Raw genomic sequence first — 21,770 nt, forward strand, 5'->3', positions numbered from 1 at the left:
TTGAACCATAATAACAAATAAAAACTCACACTCTTAGGATAGTTACTAATTCAAATTTCTGTACTTATGAAAGGTACACATACCTTTTCCTAAATGTGTGTTTATGCTCATATATCTAGCTGTTCCTGTAAGGCTCTTGTGTTCTCTGTATGGTATGTGTTTCTTTGTCTCTGGATCAATATATTCCTTTGCCAAACCAAAATCTATAATATGAATAACTTGCTGGGTTTTGTTTCCTGGTCGTCCTATTAAGAAGTTCTCAGGCTTTACATCTCTGTATATCAAGTTCTTTGAGTGGACATACTCCATGCGAGAGATCTTGATTCACACACCAAAAAAAAAAAAAAAAGAGAAAAGGAAGAAAGAAAGTTTTATTTCAGGCTGTCACTAGCATAAAAAAGCATGATAGAGACAAAACAAAATTCTCACAATGAAAACAACATAAAGAAGAGACCTATCAGAAAATAAAAATAATCTTACGCATCTGCCTAACTGTATCAAAGTTGAACATTTCAAGTTGTCATATTAAAAAAAAGAATGAATGTAGGGATATCTGTTTCAACCCTTTAAAAGTAATATAATATCAGTCTATAGTTTCTCAAAAATATATCCAATTAGGACCAAAAGTCTTTGCTTTCACTGTATTGGTTAGTTACAAATCTAAGTATTTGAATTTCATGAATTCCTTTCATACTGGTGAGCCGGATTCAGCCAGCACTTACAGATGATCCCACCTCAGATAATCAAAAGCGTTACTAATACCAAGTCTTGAACTGATACTTGCAAAAACATGTATTCATAAAGTTGCCATTTGTTCTTCCTTATCAATTCAATCAGCGAGCAACTGTTACAGTTGTATTAAAGAAACTGAGATCTAAACCATTAAATAAAAATAACACAGTACCCTTTAGGATATCTTTCTTTTTCTTTTTTACAATGTATTTGTGTCTTTCCTTAGGTATTAAACGTTTTAAAAGATCCTGAAACCAGAAAATCTTGGAAGATCACTTTAACGATAATACAGCACGTTTTCACCAATTCTTTTACACATTTTCAAATAAGGTTCATTGTACAAAATGTCACAACGTAGGACATTACAAACAAGAAAACAAAATTGCTTCGTTTAGCAGTAATAATAGTTGACAACACAATGTAAACATACAGTCACTTAGGCCATTTTCATTTGTTAACAAATTCTGGATCCTAATATACAATATTTCTATGACCCATACTTTTCAGTAATGATATACGTTGAGCATTTTCCAGGTTATAAGACCTTTTTTTAATATGTACTTTTTAATAGCTACTTATTATTTTATATCTATTAATAATTTACTGAACTAATCCTGTAATTTCTCTACACTTGGGTTGTTTCCCTCATTATGAAAAACATCCTTGCACAAAAAGCTTAAGGATATGTGAACAGTTCCACCAGCTATATTTGTAGAAGTGGAATTAATGAGTCAATGGAGAAAAACAACTCGCAGATTTTGCAACATACTACTGGCAGAGATTTCAAAACTGCCTTAAATCATCCTCTGAGTGGTTTCCCCTCAGGTTCTCTGAAATTTAAATATTTTATAAGACTCCCTCACTGTTTCTTCTTTTCCTGGGCCATTAGAATTTATTACTACTAACATTATAAATCCACATTTCTGCGAGTTCTCTTTTCTATGCATTCATCTTCTCTATGAAAACAGAGCTAGAAACAACTCTCAAACTTGAGAACGTTCTGACTTAAAGCAGTAAGGTATTAATTCTTTCATCCAAATAAAATACAGTTGGCTCAGTTATTTTAAGTTCCATGCATCCTAAAAAGACAGTGAGATGATAAGTAGAAACTTCATTAGCTCAAATGTTCTGTAAAGGTAACGTCCCAAAGCCTGAAACTTGCAATACAAATGTGTGACCAAAAGAACCATACAAACCGTCCAAACAGCTTCAGAACCTCCTGCTTGACTTACCAGCTGGATGGCGATCATGAGAACGGTCTTAAGAGAAAACGTCCTGTCACATAAATCAAACAAATCTTCCAAACTAGGTCCCAGCAGTTCGAGCACCATGGCGTTGTATTTACCACAAGGGCCAAAATAGTAAACTTGAGGTATACCATCTGGGAGAAAGAAAAATGATTTTAATCACTTCCTCATCTTAAATGTCAAACTTCTCTTCCTAGGAAATTAATAAGCAATTTAAGAAATAATTTTGTATTTTTAAGATGTGCAGCAGTATTTGCGCTTTTTGCCTACACGTAATGAACTTTTTCTGAGCCAACCTTCTCCCTCCCTGTACCTTCTGCATGTTCCACAGGCAGCCTGGTCACACCTGTCCTGTAGCTGCATTACTGAACGACATCACAGACAGTGCCTCCGTGTTGGTCTCCAACACCGCACCAGAGACAGGAACGGGGTCTTTTAGCCTCATATTTCCATGGCCTAGAGAAACACTTGCCGCACAGGAAAGATCCAATTTTTTTTTTTTTTTTTTTTTAAAGCAAGTAGTCACTGCTCTCTTAAATAAGTCTGAGGGAAGCATAATGCTAGCATCACCCTCCCAGATTCCCATCCTCAGGTATACACACACACAGTACACTTCCTTCCCTATGAGTGCAGGTAAAACCCCCAATTTCACTCTTGCGGGTAGGTTACGTTATGTGACAAAGGTGATGACATCAAGGCCCCATCAGTGGGCCTGATCTAATCAGGTTGAGTCCTTTAAAAAAGAGGGTCTAAAGGTCAAAGATATTCAAAGCAGCAGAGAAGCTCTCCTGTTGGTTTTTAAGATACAAACTGTCCTGTCATAGAAGGCGCCATGTGCCCTGGAATGGTGGGCAGGCTCTAGGAACTGAATCCCATAGCCACAAGGAACTGAACTCTGGAAATAACCAGTGAGCTTGGAAAAGGACTCTGAGCCTCAGGCCAGACTCTTGTCCAGGCTTACACCTTGATTTCACCCTGGCAAAACCCTCAACAGAGGACCCAGTTCAGCCATCCCCAGAGTCCTGGCCCAAGGAAAATGAGAGATAAGGGTCTCGTGCTCTATGCCACTAAATACTAGGTAATTTATTATATGAGAATGTAAAACAATACAAACTCCAAATATGAAGTCTAAATGCACAGAAATCATCTGTACTTGATTTTTTTGAACTAAAAGTTTCACAATAAACGAACATATCATCAGTGATCAATTTATCTTAAAATACATTTATTTATTCATTTGTACAAAGCAAACTTCTCCCATCTTCAATGTCTCACTTTTACTCACAAGTGATTTTTTTTTTCTGCTTACTAGTTTGATTCTAGTAATTTCAGAAGGGAAAAGACTCTCTCAAGATGTAACTTCCCTATTCTTTTTTAAAGTGTCCTCTTCTTTTTTAAATATATTTCAGTTTGCTTCTCCATAACATTAGTAGTTTGGATAAGACCAGTTTTTCTCAAATGTGACTGAGTGAGCCAGCAGGCCATCTGGGGACAGGAAGACAAGATAATAAATCATGGTGGGGGTGGGGGAAGGGGGATAAGTTCAAACTGCATACATGACATCCCTTCCCAGAAAGATTCCTGACCAACCCCTCCATGTGTGTATATCAGCACACCCCACACACACACACACTTAACACTTCTCATCATCACAGAGTATCACTATTTTAGTGTAAGCCACTCTTATCAGAGTCTGTCTTGCATTCATGTGTCAGATTTACCCCTCACATGTGTAAAAGCAGGAAAAAAAAAGTTCAGAAATAGTGAATGAGAAGCTCACTAGAGTTTATTCTTTAATACTGCTTTTATTATGCTATTAAGAGCCTGGAGATGCAATTAAGACATTAAAACTTCTCAGCTACTAAGTTTTTAAAATTATTTCCACAATGCCTTTTATCCCCCCACTCTATCCCTGAAAGTTAATTTTCATGCTGTTAATTAAGCAATCTCTAATAACTCACTTCTACTCTTTAGCTTATTGCTTCTGATCTGTAGGACGAAAGCAAACCAGATCAATCAAGCTTGTTAGAACTATATATGGAAGGTAAAATAAACAGGTTCTGAGGTTCTTCCATGAAAGGACTGTCAAGGGGCTTTCTGACTTCTTTCTGAGTCACCATCTGTATTCCTAATAATTAAAGTTGTTGTGAAATGACCTCTCAATAAGGTAGCAATATACTTTGGTTGATTAAATGACTGACTTAGGGATGCCTGGGTGGCTCAGTCAGTTAAGAGTCTGCCTTCAGCTCAGGTCATGATCCCTGGGTTCTGGGGTGGAGCCCCCATCGGGTTCCCTGCTCAGCAGAAAATCTGCTTCTCCCTTTCCTTCCTCTGCTGTGCACATGAAAGTACACTGTCTCTCTGACAAATAAATAAATAAAATCTTTTTAAAAAAAATAATAAATGACTTATTTATTCAAATGTTTTCAAAGGTTTCCAAAAACAGGAAATCGTTTCAGAAATCTCACCATCTTAAGTAATTCAATGAATGCTTACAGAACATCCACTATATCCTTATGCACATAGTGGGACACTATGGATTAGGGAGGACAAGACACCATGATCAAGGATAATTTAACCCAGGAATGCAACTTTAGGTAAACATCCAAATATCCACCAATGCAACTCACCACAGTAACAGAATAAATATGAAAAACCATCACATCATCTTAATAGATACTAAAAAAGCATGTGACATTAACTCTCAGCAAATCTGGAATTGAAGGTGACTCCTTCAACCTGGTAAAGGGCCTCTATGAGAAACTCATAACCAACATCATACTTAATGGTGAAAGAATGAATGTTTTCCACTTATGGCTGTGATCAAGACGAGGATGTCCACTTTTACCTCTTTTATTCAACAGTACAATGAAGCAAAAGAAAAAAATAAATAAAAGGTGTTCTCAAAAAATGAACAAAGATAGTCTGTTACTTTAAGAAAAAGTGAAATAATTTACTTGTTCCTATTTGTTACCAATAATAAAATTCAAGCTTTCACATGAAAATCAGATTTTGGCTAAATTCATATCTGCCAGGATGACCTTTGAAAGCTTCCCAATACTAAAAAGAAGAAAAACAGAATACCTTTTCTGATGAAACTGTGGTGACATTAACTATTATGACTTAATTTTAGGTAGTGAATATGACAATAATTGAAAATCTAATTCCGTAAACCAGTATTTTCCAAGTGACCAATGTATGTGTTTATAAAACCATGCAAAGGTAAATGATCTAAAGTACAGTGGGTTTTAATGTAAGAGAGAATAGGAAAAGGTTTTTCCATGTGGCTTCTAACTCTATACTGCAACTTGAAGAAACTACCACTGGTCAAGTTTTAGTGTAGTGTCAAAAGGATATTTATAATTTAAAAGTTAATTAATTAGCCTAGACTAACAAGGCTGTGAGTTAAAATCTTGTTAGAGAAAAATGAACTGGGACATTCTGGGCAGGGGGGCGTGGAGGACGACTGCCCTAACCTTTCCAAAATAAACAAAAACATGCATACAACAATACTGAAGCTGTGTTGTTGGTAACAGTGAAAGAAGAAAGAAAGAAAGAAAGAAAGAAAGAAAGAAAGAAAGAAAGAAAGAAAGAAGAGAAAGAAAGAAAGAAAGAAAGAAGAGAAAGAAAGAAGGAAAAGAAAATTAAAGAAAAAGAAACCAAATGGGAACCACCTAAACATTCATCAACTCCAGACTAAACCAACTCTGTCATCCCACACTGTGGAACTTAAAATAGCCTTTAACTACCTATGGAGATAAATTGTGAAGGACAAAATTCTGGTTTTTACATCTATAAGTCTGAAGTGATCAATTTTGTCGTTTACAACAACCATACATTACTTTTAAAATAAAATGTTTCTAATGAGTCATTAAACACAAATACGAAAGGAGACTGGAAGGAAAAACCAAAAAGCTAACAGATTACTGAAAGTGTAGGTGATTTCTATTCCCATATTTATACTTTTTAAACTTTTCCAAATTGCTATGAACAACCCCATGCTATTTTTACAATAAGGAATAAAATACTCATTTTTAAAAGATTCTTCTGGGACCACAAAGAATATCTTGAACTGGAAAATGATTTAGACTCCGTTTATTTAATCCATGTATTAATTCCCTGAGCAAGTATTTCTTAAACATTCTCCCAAATACTGAAGATTATGCAAGGGTACCTCTACTCTTATTAACTCTTAGCTTCATTCCAGAGCTTCTAAAAGAAAGCTAAGTATACCATTCTGACTCTGTGGCCTTATAATGTGTGTGGCTTCCCCAGCCCTCCCAGCGTACCCCACTAACACAAGAAACAGACCTATTCAAAGGTTCTGATTTACTCTGCCTTATTTTGAGCTCTTCTAAAGCTACATTTCAAAAAATTTCTACTCCAGTTCTACCATCCAAGTTGCCAAGTTCAATTTTTACCCGACTTTCAAATCTCCTCTTATCAAACTATCGCTATCAAGCATGACATGATTTTTTTTAATTATTAACACACAATTTCCCATAGATGAGGCAAGGCACACGTAAGTAAATCTGCTTCGCTCTATTTCATACAAGCCAACTCGTTGCCAGGAGAAATACCATGAACCTAACATGCACATTCAATCAAGTTATTTACATAATATACCTTTGGGTGTAATAACATCATAAGAAAAACCAGCAAAGAGACAAGAACTTTGTTTTCTCAAAAACTCCCTTAAATGGCTTCAAAGTGTCTCAAAATTACATAGCTCTACCTTACTCATGATGGCTAAATTCCATAAACAGCATTACATTTTATTGAGTAAATTTAACACTTAATCTACAATTTGAACGAAAATACTTCAGCTTTATCATGCAACATAATTTTACCTTAAAATATGACTCAGCATAAATTTCTGAGGGAAAAAAAGAAAAAATAACTCTAAATGACTCTTCAAGATACATGCTGTTCTATGAATCAATGAGTGTACAAACTTCTTAGGTAAGTATTAAGAACGTATTTCAATACCAATTTCATGTCACTGAAGTAAAAAATCAAGAGTTATAAATTTTCCTAAAAGATCAAGAACATAAAGCAAACACTGTAAAGGTCAAACTAGAATTTCATTTCCCAGGACAAGTCTGGGCAGTTTTCTGAGCAAACAAAATTAAGTTGTTAGGAGTCAGGAAACGTTGCGACCAACGAATAGGAGCTGGGGAGTACCCCAAGCAGCAACAAAACAAAACCACCCCAGCCAGTATGAATATGAGAGGCAAGACCACCAGGCAGAGGATTTATGGAAGGAGAGATGAAGGAAAAGAAGGCGAGAGAGAAGAGAAAGGCAGAAAGAAGGCTTAGAAGGAAGAGTAATGAAGTGTTACATCATTACCCATGCCTCTTGATCACAGTACCTGGCTACTTAATTGCAGGAGGGCAAATCAACTAAGAGGCAGGAGCAAGCTTTGTACTTGGTATTACATCCAGTGAAGTTTCAACTATAAACGCACACTGCACCCAGTTTGACTTGTTCTAAAATTCTTTGTGAGACTACTATAAAGAGCCATCCATGTGAATTTATGGAAGTTAGTTCTGACCATTTCCAATATCACTAATTTTCAGGACTGCTTATTAGCACCCCTCATCTTCAAGACAAGTGTATCTATTCCCAAGAAAAGCTGAAGAGTGGGCAAAAATACAAAATTCATACATTATTTGAAAATACAATCTCACCCTTAGTCTCCTAAAATTGATTTTAGGAGAGTACATCTGCTCTGCTCTACTTCATATGAGCCAGGAGAGTTACCGTGAACCTAACATGCACATTCAATCAAGCTATTTACATAACATACCTTTGAGTATTAATAATGAATGCCACGAGAAAGATCAGCACAGGGACAAAAACTGTTTCAGTTTTCTCAAAAACCCCCTTACTTTAATGGCTTCAAAGTGTCTTCATTTTCTATTTCAGCTTTCCATTTAAGTGATAAAACATTCATTAATTTAAGTCACAGAACAGTATCAGCAGGTCTAACAAACACTCTTAAAGACTGCTTAGTACTTTATGCCAGGTGTGGAAGTACTTCAGTTCCTTAGAGTTGGGTGACAATTAAACATTATCATTAAAAGAAATAATATCATGATGTTTCTTTCCATTTTTCAGGTCTGGTATTATTCTTATGGGAAGGATTAGAACAAAACCATTAACATTCTGATTAGGAAATTTGAACTCCACAGATGTGCTTAAGAAAACTTAAAATCTGACTAGAAATACTATACAGAATTATCACGCAGGGTATGTTCTTTTCCAAGGAAGTTTTACTTTAAGGTGCTCTTAACCTTTACCATAAATGCTTTCACTCTCAGCTCAACAGTTCTCAACATGTGCTCTGGAGATACACAGTTGGGGGGTAGGGGTGGCCCACGAGATCCTTTCAGGAGGTCAATGACATCAAAATTATTTTTGTAAAAACACTAAGATGTCATTTACCTTTTTCACTCTCCTCTCACAAGCGAAAAGTCGAATTTTTCAGAGGTTACATGACATGTGATATGGCCGTGGACTGAACGAAGAAGAAGAAAAGGAGAATCTAGGTGTTTTTTAGTAAGCCACACATTAAAGAACTGTACAAATTTGTAAAATAAGGACACTTTTCTCAGATATTTTTGATTTGGAAAATATGGCAAGTTGTAATTGTAAAATGTCAGTGATATTTAAAAATGAATTAATACAGCAACATATTTATATTTCTGTTTTGAGTTCTCATAAGGTAAAATATCAATAGCTATTAATCACAACAAATGGTCTCTGGGATCTTCAGAAAGTTTGAAGGGTAAAAAAGGATCCTGATAACCAAAAGTTTGAGAATTGCTGACCCAGCTGTACAGCAAGCTCTAATGTGAACAAGCAGGTGCACTGAGATCCAGACTTGGTCAACAGTGGTTCCATTACATCCAGCACCCACACTTAGTAATAAAATTCTACCATAACCCCAAATAAAATAAAGCCACCTCACTGTAAAAAGAAAAAATGAAAAACAAAAAACAGTCCTTTCTGTGATAATTCTATTTACACACTGAAATTATTCTAAATTTCAGAGAACATTAAAAAAAATAACAACAGAGGGAGGAGTCAAGATGGCGGAGAAGTAGCAGGCTGAGACTACTTCGGGTAGCGGGAGATCAGCTAAATAGCTTATCTAAAGATTGCAAACACCTACAAATCCAACGGGAGATTGAAGAGAAGAAGAACAGCAATTCCAGAAACAGAAAATCAACCACTTTCTGCAAGGTAGGACTGGCGGAGAAGTGAATCCAAAGCGACGGGAAGATAGACCGCGGGGGGAGGGGCCGGCTCCCGGCGAGCGGCGGAGCAACGGAGCAAAATCAGGACTTTTAAAAGTCTGTTGTTCCGCTGAGGGACATCGCTCCAGAGGCTTAACTGGAAGCCCAGGCGGGGTCAGCGTGGCCTCAGCTCCCGCGGGGTCGCAGAAGGATCGGGGGTGTCTGAGTGTCGCAGAGCTTACCGGTATTAGAACGGGGAAGCCGGCTACAGAGACAGAGCCGAGGAGTGACTCTCAGCTCGGGGTTGCCTTGAACCGGTCGCAGGCTCGGTCAGCTCGGAGCGCGGCCGGAGGCCAGGGTGGCGGGAGACATTGGGCGCTGTTCTCTGAGGGCGCACTGAGGAGTGGGGCCCCGGGCTCTCGGCTCCTCCGGGCCGGAGACCGGGAGGCCGCCATCTTCATTCCCGTCCTCCGGAACTCTACGGAAAGCGCTCAGGGAACAAAAGCTCCCGAAAGCGAACCCGAGCGGATTACTCAGCGCGGCCCCGGGTAAGGGCGGTGCAACTCCGCCTGGGGCAAAGACGCTTGAGAATCACGACAACAGGCCCCTCCCCCAGAAGATCAACGGGAAACCCAGCCAGGACCAAGTTCACCTACCAAAGAGAGCGGCGGAATTCCAGAGGAGAAGAAAGCAAAGCACGGAACTCATGGCTTTCTCCCCATGATTTTTTAGCCTTGCAGATAATTTAATTTTTTTTTCTTTTTCAATTTTTTTTTTCTTTTTCTCTTCTTCTGCTGAATTTTTTTTTAACTCTTACCGTTTTTTTTTAACGTTTTTTAAATAGTTTATCAAATATATATATATTTTTTTCCTCTTTTTATATTTTTTCTTTATCGGCTTTCTTTTTTTTTAATAGTTTCTTTTTTTTTTTTTTCATTCTTTCTGAACTCCTTTTTATCCCCTTTCTCCCCCCTCACAATTCGGAATCTCTTCTGATTTGGCTAAAGCATATTTTCCTGGGGTTGTTGCCACCCTTTTAGTATTTTACTTGCTCCTTCATAAACTCTTATCTGGACAAAATGACAAGGCGGAAAAATTCACAACAAAAAAAAGAACAAGAGGCAGTACCAAAGGCTAGGGACCTAATCAATACAGACATTGGTAATATGTCAGATATAGAGTTCAGAATGATGATTCTCAAGGTTCTAGCCGGGCTTGAAAAAGGCATGGAAGATATTAAAGCAACCCTCTCAGGAGATATAAAAGCCCTTTCTGGAGAAATAAAAGAACTAAAATCTAACCAAGTTGAAATAAAAAAAGCTATTAATGAGGTGCAATCAAAAATGGAGGCTCTCACTGCTAGGATAAATGAGGCAGAAGAAAGAATTAGCGATATAGAAGACCAAATGACAGAGAATAAAGAAGCTGAGCAAAAGAGGGACAAACAGCTACTGGACCACGAGGGGAGAATTCGAGAGATAAGTGACACCATAAGACGAAACAACATTAGAATAATTGGGATTCCAGAAGAAGAGGAAACAGAGAGGGGAGCAGAAGGTATATTGGAGAGAATTATTGGAGAGAATTTCCCCAATATGGCAAAGGGAACAAGCATCAAAATCCAGGAGGTTCAGAGAACCCCCCTCAAAATCAATAAGAATAGGTCCACACCCCGTCACCTAATAGTAAAATTTACAAGTCTTAGTGACAAAGAAAAGATCCTGAAAGCAGCCCGGGAAAAGAAGTCTGTAACGTACAATGGTAAAAATATTAGATTGGCAGCAGACTTATCCACAGAGACCTGGCAGGCCAGAAAGAGCTGGCATGATATATTCAGAGTACTAAATGAGAAAAACATGCAGCCAAGAATACTATATCCAGCTAGGCTATCATTGAAAATAGAAGGAGAGATTAAAAGCTTCCAGGACAAACAAAAACTGAAAGAATTTGCAAATACCAAACCAGCTCTACAGGAAATATTGAAAGGGGTCCTCTAAGCAAAGAGAGACCCTAAAAGTAGTAGATCAGAAAGAGAGACAATATACAATAACAGTCACCTTACAGGCAATATAATGGCACTAAATTCATATCTCTCAATACTTACCCTGAATGTTAATGGGCTAAATGCCCCAATCAAAAGACACAGGGTATCAGAATGGATAAAAAAACAAAAACCATCTATATGTTGCCTACAAGAAACTCATCTTAAACCCGAAGACACCTCCAGGTTTAAAGTGAGGGGGTGGAAAAGAATTTACCATGCTAATGGACATCAGAAGAAAGCAGGAGTGGCAATCCTTATATCAGATCAATTAGATTTTAAGCCAAAGACTATAATAAGAGATGAGGAAGGACACTATATCATACTCAAAGGAACTATCCAACAAGAAGATCTAACAATTTTAAATATCTATGCCCCTAACATGGGAGCAGCCAACTATATAAGCCAATTAATAACAAAATCAAAGAAACACATCGACAAGAATACAATAATAGTAGGGGATTTTAACACTCCCCTCACTGAAATGGACAGATCATCCAAGCAAAAGATCAACAAGGAAATCAAGGCCTTAAATGACACACTGGACCAGATGGACATCACAGATATATTCAGAACATTTCATCCCAAAGCAACAGAATACACATTCTTCTCTAGTGCACATGGAACATTCTCGAGAATAGATCACATTCTTGGTCCTAAATCAAGTCTCAACCGGTATCAAAAGATTGGGATCATTCCCTGCATATTTTCAGACCACAATGCTCTAAAGCTAGAACTCAATAACAAGAGGAAATTTGGAAAGAACCCAAATACATGGAGACTAAACAGCATCCTTCTAAAGAATGAATGGGTCAACCAGGAAATCAAAGAAGAATTGAAAAAATTTATGGAAACAAATGATAATGAAAACACAACAGTTCAGAATCTGTGGGACACAACAAAGGCAGTCCTGAGAGGAAAATATATAGCGGTACAAGCCTTTCTCAAGAAACAAGAAAGGTCTCAGGTACACAACCTAACCCTACACCTAAAGGAGCTGGAGAAAGAACAAGAAAGAAACCCTAAACCCAGCAGGAGAAGAGAAATCATAAAGATCAGAGCAGAAATCAATGAAATAGAAACCAAAAAAACAATAGAACAAATCAACGAAACTAGGAGCTGGTTCTTTGAAAGAATTAATAAGATTGATAAACCCCTGGCCAGACTTATCAAAAAGAAAAGAGAGAGGACCCAAATAAATAAAATCATGAATGAAAGAGGAGAGATCACAACGAACACCAAAGAAATACAGACAATTATAAGAACATACTATGAGCAACTCTACGCCAACAAATTTGACAATCTGGAAGAAATGGATGCATTCCTAGAGACATATAAACTACCACAACTGAACCAGGAAGAAATAGAAAGCCTGAACAGACCCATAACCAGTAAGGAGATTGAAACAGTCATCAAAAATCTCCAAACAAACAAAAGCCCAGGGCCAGACGGCTTCCCGGGGGAATTCTACCAAACATTTAAAGAAGAACTAATTCCTATTCTCCTGAAACTGTTCCAAAAAATAGCAATAGAAGGAAAACTTCCAAACTCATTTTATGAGGCCAGCATCACCTTGATCCCAAAACCAGACAAGGATCCCAACAAAAAAGAGAACTACAGACCAATATCCTTGATGAACACAGATGCAAAAATTCTCGCCAAAATACTACCCAATAGGATTCAACAGTACATTAAAAGGATTATTCACCACGACCAAGTGGGATTTATTCCAGGGCTGCAAGGCTGGTTCAACATCCGCAAATCAATCAATGTGATGCAACACATTAATAAAAGAAAGAACAAGAACCATATGATACTCTCCATAGATGCTGAAAAAGCATTTGACAAAGTACAGCATCCCTTCCTGATCAAAACTCTTCAAAGTGTAGGGATAGAGGGCACATACCTCAATATTATCAAAGCCATCTATGAAAAACCCACCGCAAATATCATTCTCAATGGAGAAAAACTGAAAGCTTTTCCGCTAAGGTCAGGAACACGGCAGGGATGTCCGTTATCACCACTGCTATTCAACATAGTACTAGAAGTCCTAGCCTCAGCAATCAGACAACAAAAGGAAATTAAAGGCATCCAAATCGGCAAAGAAGAAGTCAAACTATCACTCTTCGCAGATGATATGATACTCTATGTGGAAAACCCAAAAGACTCCACTCCAAAACTGCTAGAACTTGTACAGGAATTCAGTAAAGTGTCAGGATATAAAATCAATGCACAGAAATCAGTTGCATTTCTCTACACCAACAACAAGACAGAAGAAAGAGAAATTAAGGAGTCCATCCCATTTACAATTGCACCCAAAACTATAAGATACCTAGGAATAAACCTAACCAAAGAGACTAAGAATCTATACTCAGAAAACTATAAAGTACTCATGAAAGAAATTGAGGAAGACACAAAGAAATGGAAAAATGTTCCATGCTCCTGGATTGGAAGAATAAATATTGTGAAAATGTCTATGCTACCTAAAGCAATCTACACATTTAATGCAATTCCTATCAAAGTACCATCCATTTTTTTCAAAGAAATGGAACAAATAATCCTAAAATTTATATGGAACCAGAAAAGACCTCGAATAGCCAAAGGAATATTGAAAAAGAAAGCCAAAGTTGGTGGCATCACAATTCCGGACTTCAAGCTCTATTACAAAGCTGTCATCATCAAGACAGCATGGTACTGGCACAAAAACAGACACATAGATCAATGGAACAGAATAGAGAGCCCAGAAATGGACCCTCAACTCTATGGTCAACTCATCTTCGACAAAGCAGGAAAGAATGTCCAATGGAACAAAGACAGCCTCTTCAATAAATGGTGTTGGGAAAATTGGACAGCCACATGCAGAAAAATGAAATTGGATCATTTCCTTACACCACACACGAAAATAGACTCAAAATGGATGAAGGATCTCAATGTGAGAAAGGAATCCATCAAAATCCTCGAGGAGAACACAGGCAGCAACCTCTTCGACGTCAGCCGCAGCAACATCTTCCTAGGAACATCACCAAAGGCAAGGGAAGCAAGGGCAAAAATGAACTTTTGGGATTTTATCAAGATCAAAAGCTTTTGCACAGCAAAGGAAACAGTTAAAAAAACCAAAAGACAACTGACAGAATGGGAGAAGATATTTGCAAATGACATATCAGATAAAGGGCTAGTGTCCAAAATCTATAAAGAACTTAGCAAACTCGACACCCAAAGAACAAATAATCCAATCAAGAAATGGGCAGAGGACATGAACAGACATTTCTGCAAAGAAGACATCCAGATGGCCAACAGACACATGAAAAAGTGCTCCATATCACTCGGCATCAGGGAAATACAAATCAAAACCACCATGAGATATCACCTCACACCAGTCAGAATGGCTAAAATTAACAAGTCAGGAAATGACAGATGCTGGCGAGGATGCGGAGAAAGGGGAACCCTCCTACACTGTTGGTGGGAATGCAAGCTGGTGCAACCACTCTGGAAAACAGCATGGAGGTTCCTCAAAATGTTGAAAATAGAACTACCCTATGACCCTGCAATTGCACTGCTGGGTATTTACCCTAAAGATACAAACATAGTGATCCGAAGGGGCACATGCACCCGAATGTTTATAGCAGCAATGTCTACAATAGCCAAACTATGGAAAGAACCTAGATGTCCATCTACAGACGAATGGATAAAGAAGATGTGGTATATATACACAATGGAATACTATGCAGCCATCAAAAGAAATGAAATCTTCCCATTTGCGACGACGTGGATGGAACTAGAGGGTATCATGCTTAGCGAAATAAGTCAATCGGAGAAAGACAACTATCATATGATCTCCCTGATATGAGGGAGAGGAGATGCAACATGGGGGGTCGAGGGGGTAGGAGAAGAGTAAATGAAACAAGATGGGATTGGGAGGGAAACAAACCATAAGTGACTCTTAATCTCACAAAACAAACTGAGGGTTGATGGGGGGAGGGGGTTGGGAGAGGGGGTGGGGTTATGGATATCAGGGAGGGTATGTGCTATGGTGAGTGTTGTGAAGTGTGTAAACCTGGCGATTCGCAGACCTGTACCCCTGGGGATAAAAATATATGTTTATAAAGCTGTAAAAAAAAAAAAAAAAAAAGGAAAGAAAGGATGAATCCCCAAGTTTTGTAGCAACATGGACGGGACTGGAAGAGATTATGCTGATTGAAATAAGTCAAGCAGAGAGAGTCAATTATCATATGGTTTCACTTATTTGTGGAGCATAACAAATAGCATGGAGGACAAGGGGAGATGGAGAGGAGAAGGGAGTTGAGGGAAATTGGAAGGGGAGGTGAACCATGAGAGACTATGGACTCTGAAAAACGATCTGAGAATTTTGAAGGGGTGGGGGGTGGGAGGTTGAGGGCACCAGGTGGTGGGTATTGTAGAGGGCACGGATTGCATGGAGCACTGGGTGTGGTGCAAAAATAATGAATACTGTTATGCTGAAAAAAAAATAAAAAAAAATTTAAAAAAAAAAAAAAAATAAATAACACCTACAAATAAGTATTGTTCATTATATTGAATATTGAATATTACATGAATAAAGAATATTGTATGAATATCAAATAAAATTATATTCATTATGTAAAGTTCTATTATTCATTATTTAGTTATTATTCTCTGGGCCTAATTAATTAAGGAAAAAAATAAATTCTCTGTATCATTTTTACCCCCAACCTTCTAGTTTGCAAATGTTTTTCTCACAATGGGATACTTGATATTTAAATCAAAAATTAAAACAAAATATGAAATCATACTGTTTTTAATGGCCTTAAACTTTCAATCTTTTTACTATTACATAGAGAAATTTAAAAATGATGCTGCATTTTAGAAAATTAAATCCATAACCATTTAGTCCTACTCTATTCAAAGTATTTTTTAAATTTAAGATTCTTATGTGATTAATTTCTCATTAAAAATACTATAATTACCACATCACATACAACTATTCTAGTATCTGCACCATATAAACCAAACTAAAACCACTAACAGTTAACCCTTCCTTCTTATATTGATAATGTACAGCATTCTTTAAATGTACACATTTTCCATCAACTATAAGGGCCTGAACACAAGAACTTTGTACACTTCTATCAAAAGTAGCAATATACTTATGTATTAAGAGTTCAACATTCCTTAAGTGACAGAAATTCCCATATAGAGAGGCCTCCATAAGGAATGAGGAATATTATGTATACTTGCGAGGACTTCTAAAAGCAATTCAGCTAAGAGAGAAAAGGGAACTCTCAGAAGCTGCTACATCAACTGTTGGTTATCTAAGCTGAGATTAAGTCTACATTAACCACTGGCTCACCCATACAATATTCTTTATTGTGTTTGTTAATATCAAAATACAATAGGTGACATCCTAATTAGTATATTCACTTCACATTAATAGTTTTTACAGTATTTTCTCTGTTTTCTCAAATAGACGGAAAGAGTAGATACACGGAAAGATACACGGAAAGAGTAGAATTTCTTAAATTTCTTCAACACAGAAAAACTCTAATCAGGCTTCTCTATGAATAAATGAAACTTCAGATATTAACAAATGGATATAGCCAGGTTTAAAAGCTTTGTACTGTTACAATCTTTCTTTTAGTAAATAGTACAATCAAATTTCCATACATTATGGAATCACCAACACACATTCAGCTAGCAAACAGACCGAAACTGCCTTGAAAAGATGTGAAAATGGAGGCGTCTGTAAACCAGTGCAAAACACAGAGGCAACAACTAAATCCTGACTTTTTAACAAGACACAAACCAAGAAGGCAGAGGGGTCAGTACAAGGCAGGGAGAGGAGCTCTTTTAACAGCCCCTGAAAGACAATACTATGGATAGGTAGGATTTCTGAAAGAGCCACTGCTGCTATTATCAAATTATTGTTTAGAACTACATAGTTCAGAGCACATCAAAAAGCCAAGGCACTGACTTAGAAACAATGATTTAACATATGCATGGTCTCAAACAGGGTGTTTAGTATCACTTCTATAGTTGCAGTTTTCCAACAACAGTAATTTATAACGGAAAAAAGATTATTCTACTTCCTTTGGTAAGCAATAATTTATGACAAAGAAAGGTTGTTTTAATCTCTGCGAGAAAGATTATCAGCTAATAAAGAGATTCTGAGGAATAAATAATTGCCCCCAACAGAGGGGCCTTTGAAAACCATTTGATGTGAAGAATTAACATAAAGAAACAATACTCAGGGGCGCCTGGGTGGCTCAGTGGGTTAAGCCACTGCCTTCGGCTCAGGTCATGATCTCAGGGTCCTGGGATCGAGCCCCGCATCGGGCTCTCTGCTCATCAGGGAGCCTGCTTCCTCCTCTCTCTCTGCCTGCCTCTCTGCCTGCTTGTGATCTCTGTCTGTCAAATAAATAAATAAAATCTTTAAAAAAAAAAAAAAAAAAAAAAAGAAACAATACTCAGAATCACTGATCCTCAGAGAAAATTACCCCATAAATTTCAAAACATAGTCCCTGCACTCTCATCAAGTATCAACAACTCAAGTAAATAAAAAACCATATTATTCTAATAATTAAACCCTATCTTCTCTAGAAAGTTATTATTTTTAGATGGCTGAACTATACAGTTCAGTTAATTAGATAACTATCTGGCTATCTTCTAGGTTTATCATTTCCATTATTTTAAAAAATACTTATCATTGTTTTTTTTTCCTTCTACTTCCAGATTCCTAAAATGAGGAATTAAATTTGCCTAATTAGAGAACAATACACAAATGAAATAAGTTAAAACAAATAAAATTTTTGAAATGGTATGGCTATGCTTCTGTGTCAGAAATGAAATAACTTAAAATTATAATACTATAACAATCTTTATAATACTGATATATCAAACTTTCAAAACCAATCACAGAAGTTTAAAAAAAACACTACAAGAAATTCTGGGAATTCTATATCACAACTTCACATCTAGTAAGAGAAAACAGTCCCTCTCATTTAAGAATTTATCAGTTCAATCATCTACCAAGGAACTACAATTGTCAAGCATTCTACTCAGTTTTAAGGATTAAAAAGGCAAATATATCATTTTATTTGCCTCAAAGAGTTCAACTGTTAGTGAAGGGGAAAAACATAAGCAAACAATAATGAAATATAGTATGATACATGAAAAGCAAATATATATTCAAACTAATGTCAGGTCAAAGAAGAAGCATTTTTGTAGAGAGTGGAAAACAATGTCAGGAAATGCATTGCAAGAGAGGTGATATTTAGCTAGGGCCTAAAGAAACAAATTGTTGAGAAAGAAAGACATTCCCAAAGGAGAATATATACAGATGAAAATACAAAGATCTTTTCAAGGAACAGTAAATTGAGAGCAACCAGAAAGTGGATTCCCAGAAAGACAAAGAAATTTTATGCTAAATGGTAAGACAGAACTCTGTGTTCATCCTAACCGGCCAAAATCAAAAGATAATCCAAAAGAGCAAAGGGGCCTTTGAGAAGAGAGAAAAATCACTGGAAAAGTGAGGAGAAAAGAAGGGAGGGAGCGAAATTCTAAGTATACAGAATTTCTCATTCCACTAGGGACAAAAATGGATAACTAAATTTTAAGAATGGAGGCAAGAGGTAAAGAATTGGAAGTTATGGAGCACCTGGGTGGCTCAGTGGGTTAAAGCCTCTGCCTTCGGCTCAGGTCATGATTCCAGGGTCCTGGGATAGAGCCTCACATGGGGCTCTCTGCTCGGCAGGGAGCCTGCTTCCCCGCCACCCTCTCTCTCTGCCTGCCTCTCTGCCTACTTGTGATCTCTGTCAAATAAATAAATAAAATCTTAAAAAAAAAAAAAAAAGAATTGGAAGTTATCCTTATTTAGACACCAATTTCATCTTTTTCTCCCTCCTCCAGTTTCAAAAAATTCAAGATCTTAAGATGAAAGCCACATACGAAAACAGGAGGAGGAAGCTAAAGGGAGCCAATGCCTTACTTTTGAGCAACTCTATCAACCCTACAATGGTCTACCTGAGAACTTCTTGTTTATTTTTCCTCACAAAACATCCCTTCACTTGTGTAACTACTGCTGTCGTGATTCCTGTTACCAACAAAGTCATTCGTGCCCAACGCCGAGGTCAGTGTGGTTTTATCTCTGTTCCTCTTCTCAAGTCACACTCTACTCTCCCCTGGGGGATCTCAGCCATTCCCTTCGTCTTAAAAACCACCTATGTGCTGATGACTCCCAAAACTAGATCTTCTTTGACTCAGTAAATGCTGACTGGATATGACAAAACAAGACTATTCAATATATCACATCTTCACCATCACAGAAAGTGATCATGGTATCAAACACAATATTATAATCCTATGGAAAGCTAAGTAGTAAGAGAGAGGCAATCCCTCATCTATGCACTAAAGCTGTACAGTCCCACTGTCCTAAAGCTGTACAGTCCCACTGTCTGTAAAGAACAGATTCAATGAACAAATGAGAGAGAAAACAGGGATATTCTCTGGGCAGTTAGAGAAAGAGAATGAGAGACATAAGGATTTACTGGAGGTTCAAAACCCACACAGGCAGAACTAGAGAAATTATGTATGTTTTCAGAGACAGCTCAATAAATAATTCTAAATCTTTTCAAATCTGTTTTTAAAATATTTTTTTTTAATTTATTTACTTGATAGAGCACAAGTTGGCAGAGCGGCAGGCAGAGGGAGAGGGAGAAGCAGACTCCCGCTGAGCAAGAAGCCCAAGGCAGGACTTGATCCCAGAACTCTGAGATCATGACCTGAGCCAAAGTCAGACGCTTATGACTGAGCCACCCAGGCACCCCAAAATAAATCCATCTCTTAATTTTTGTTTTTACTGTGGTCAGGCATACATGATAGAAAATGTGTTATTTTAATCATCTGTCAGCGTGCAGATCAGTGGCACGAGGCAAATATTCACACTGCTGTGCACCCGTCACCACAATTCAGCTCCAGAACGCTTTCATCACTTCATACTGAAACTCCATACCCATGAAATAATATTTTCCCATTTCCCTATACCCTCAGGCCCTGGCAACCACCATTCTGCTGCCTGTCTCTGTGAATCTGACTATTCTCGGTACCTCAAATAAGTGGAATCACATAGTATTTGTCCTACTGTGACAGGCTTATTTTAGTTAGCAAAATGTCCCTAAGGCTCACCTATATTGTACCATGAGTCCAAACTTCCCTTCTTTTTTAAGACTGAGTAATATTTCAGGGTGCCTGGGTGGCTCAGTCAGTTAAGCGTCTGGAGTCCCAGGATCAAGCCCCACATCTGGCTCCCCGCTCAGCAGAGAGTTTGTTTCTCCCTCTGACCCTCCCCTTTCTCGTGCTCTCTAAATAAATAAATAAATAAAATCTTAAGGAAAAAAACTGAATATTTCATTGTATGTATAGATCACATTGTTTATCCGTTCAACCACTGATGGACACTTAGGCTGTTTCCACCTTTTACTGCAAATCATGCTGCTCTGAACATAGCTGTATAGATATCTGTTAGCAGGCAATCTTTGGTACAGATAATAAGTGGGATTGCTGCATCAAATGGTAATTATAGGTTTAATTTTTTTTTTTTTGGAGGAACTGTTTTCCAAAACATCTGCACCTGTACCATTTTACCGTCCCCTCAGCAATGCACAAAGATTTTTATTTTTCCACATTCATACCACACTTGTTGACTGGTTGCTGCTGTTTTTCATTTGTCTGAAAACAGCCATTCTATGGGTATGAAGTGGTATATCTCTGTAGTTTTGATTTACATTTCCCTAATGATTACTAACACTGAGCATCCTTTCAGGTGCTTATTGGCCATCTGCATATATTTGGAGATGCCATCTGCATCTACTCAAGCCCTCTGCCCACTTTTGAAGTGGACTGCCTGTTTTCTCGTGGTTGAGTTTAGGGGTTAGTGTAAATATTGATTAATTATACCTTTTTTAAAGGGAACACTAACAAGCAAACTGCTACTTAAATAAAACTTAAAGTACATTAAGAGAGTTAAAGCTAAATTACTTTGAATGGCTAGTTTATGACTAAGAGTACTCTGAAAATATAATCCTTTCAAGTATCAATTCCAAAATCCAACTTTTTTTTTTTTTTTTAAGCAGGCTCCATTCTGACTGTGGGGCTTGAACTCAGGACCCTGAGATCAAGAATCACATGCTCTACTGACTGAGCCAGCCAGCATCCCCAAAATCAAACTATTTTAAAAATCATCAGTCCCTCCCCAAACAACTGAAGTCTTGTTTTTCTACAAAGATCACATGGGCACTCACAAATGTTTTCAAAATTCATGATTGATTTAAAAAACTATGTAGTAACCTAAATTGACATGATTCACATAAAATACTCAAAACTATTCACACTTGTAAGCTTCATGCAATACCATTCATATTTCGATCTGCGTAAATGCTATGCCACGGAGCACAGGGGAGCACCTGATATATAATGGAGTGTCTTCTACATGGTGGGCCTGTCACTTGCAGCCCTAT

The 21,770-nt window shown here is 37.4% G+C and overlaps 1 protein-coding gene across 11 annotated transcripts in view; it reads right to left on the minus strand.

Moving 5' to 3' along the window:
• The window catches only part of CSNK1G3 (casein kinase 1 gamma 3), a 117,557-nt gene that overhangs the window by 43,504 nt on the left and 52,283 nt on the right, over positions 1–21,770 (minus strand). For all 11 annotated transcript variants that reach the window (XM_047729992.1, XM_047729989.1, XM_047729991.1 and 8 more), the window contains exons 5-6: positions 1,965–2,113; positions 84–318 (exon numbers count right to left, since the gene is read on the minus strand). In XM_047729992.1, the coding sequence (XP_047585948.1) occupies positions 84–318; positions 1,965–2,113 (384 nt within the window). The remainder of the gene's footprint in view (positions 1–83; positions 319–1,964; positions 2,114–21,770) is intronic.

Source organism: Lutra lutra, chromosome 5 (assembly GCF_902655055.1).
Source record: "Lutra lutra chromosome 5, mLutLut1.2, whole genome shotgun sequence".
NCBI lineage: Eukaryota > Metazoa > Chordata > Mammalia > Carnivora > Mustelidae > Lutra > Lutra lutra.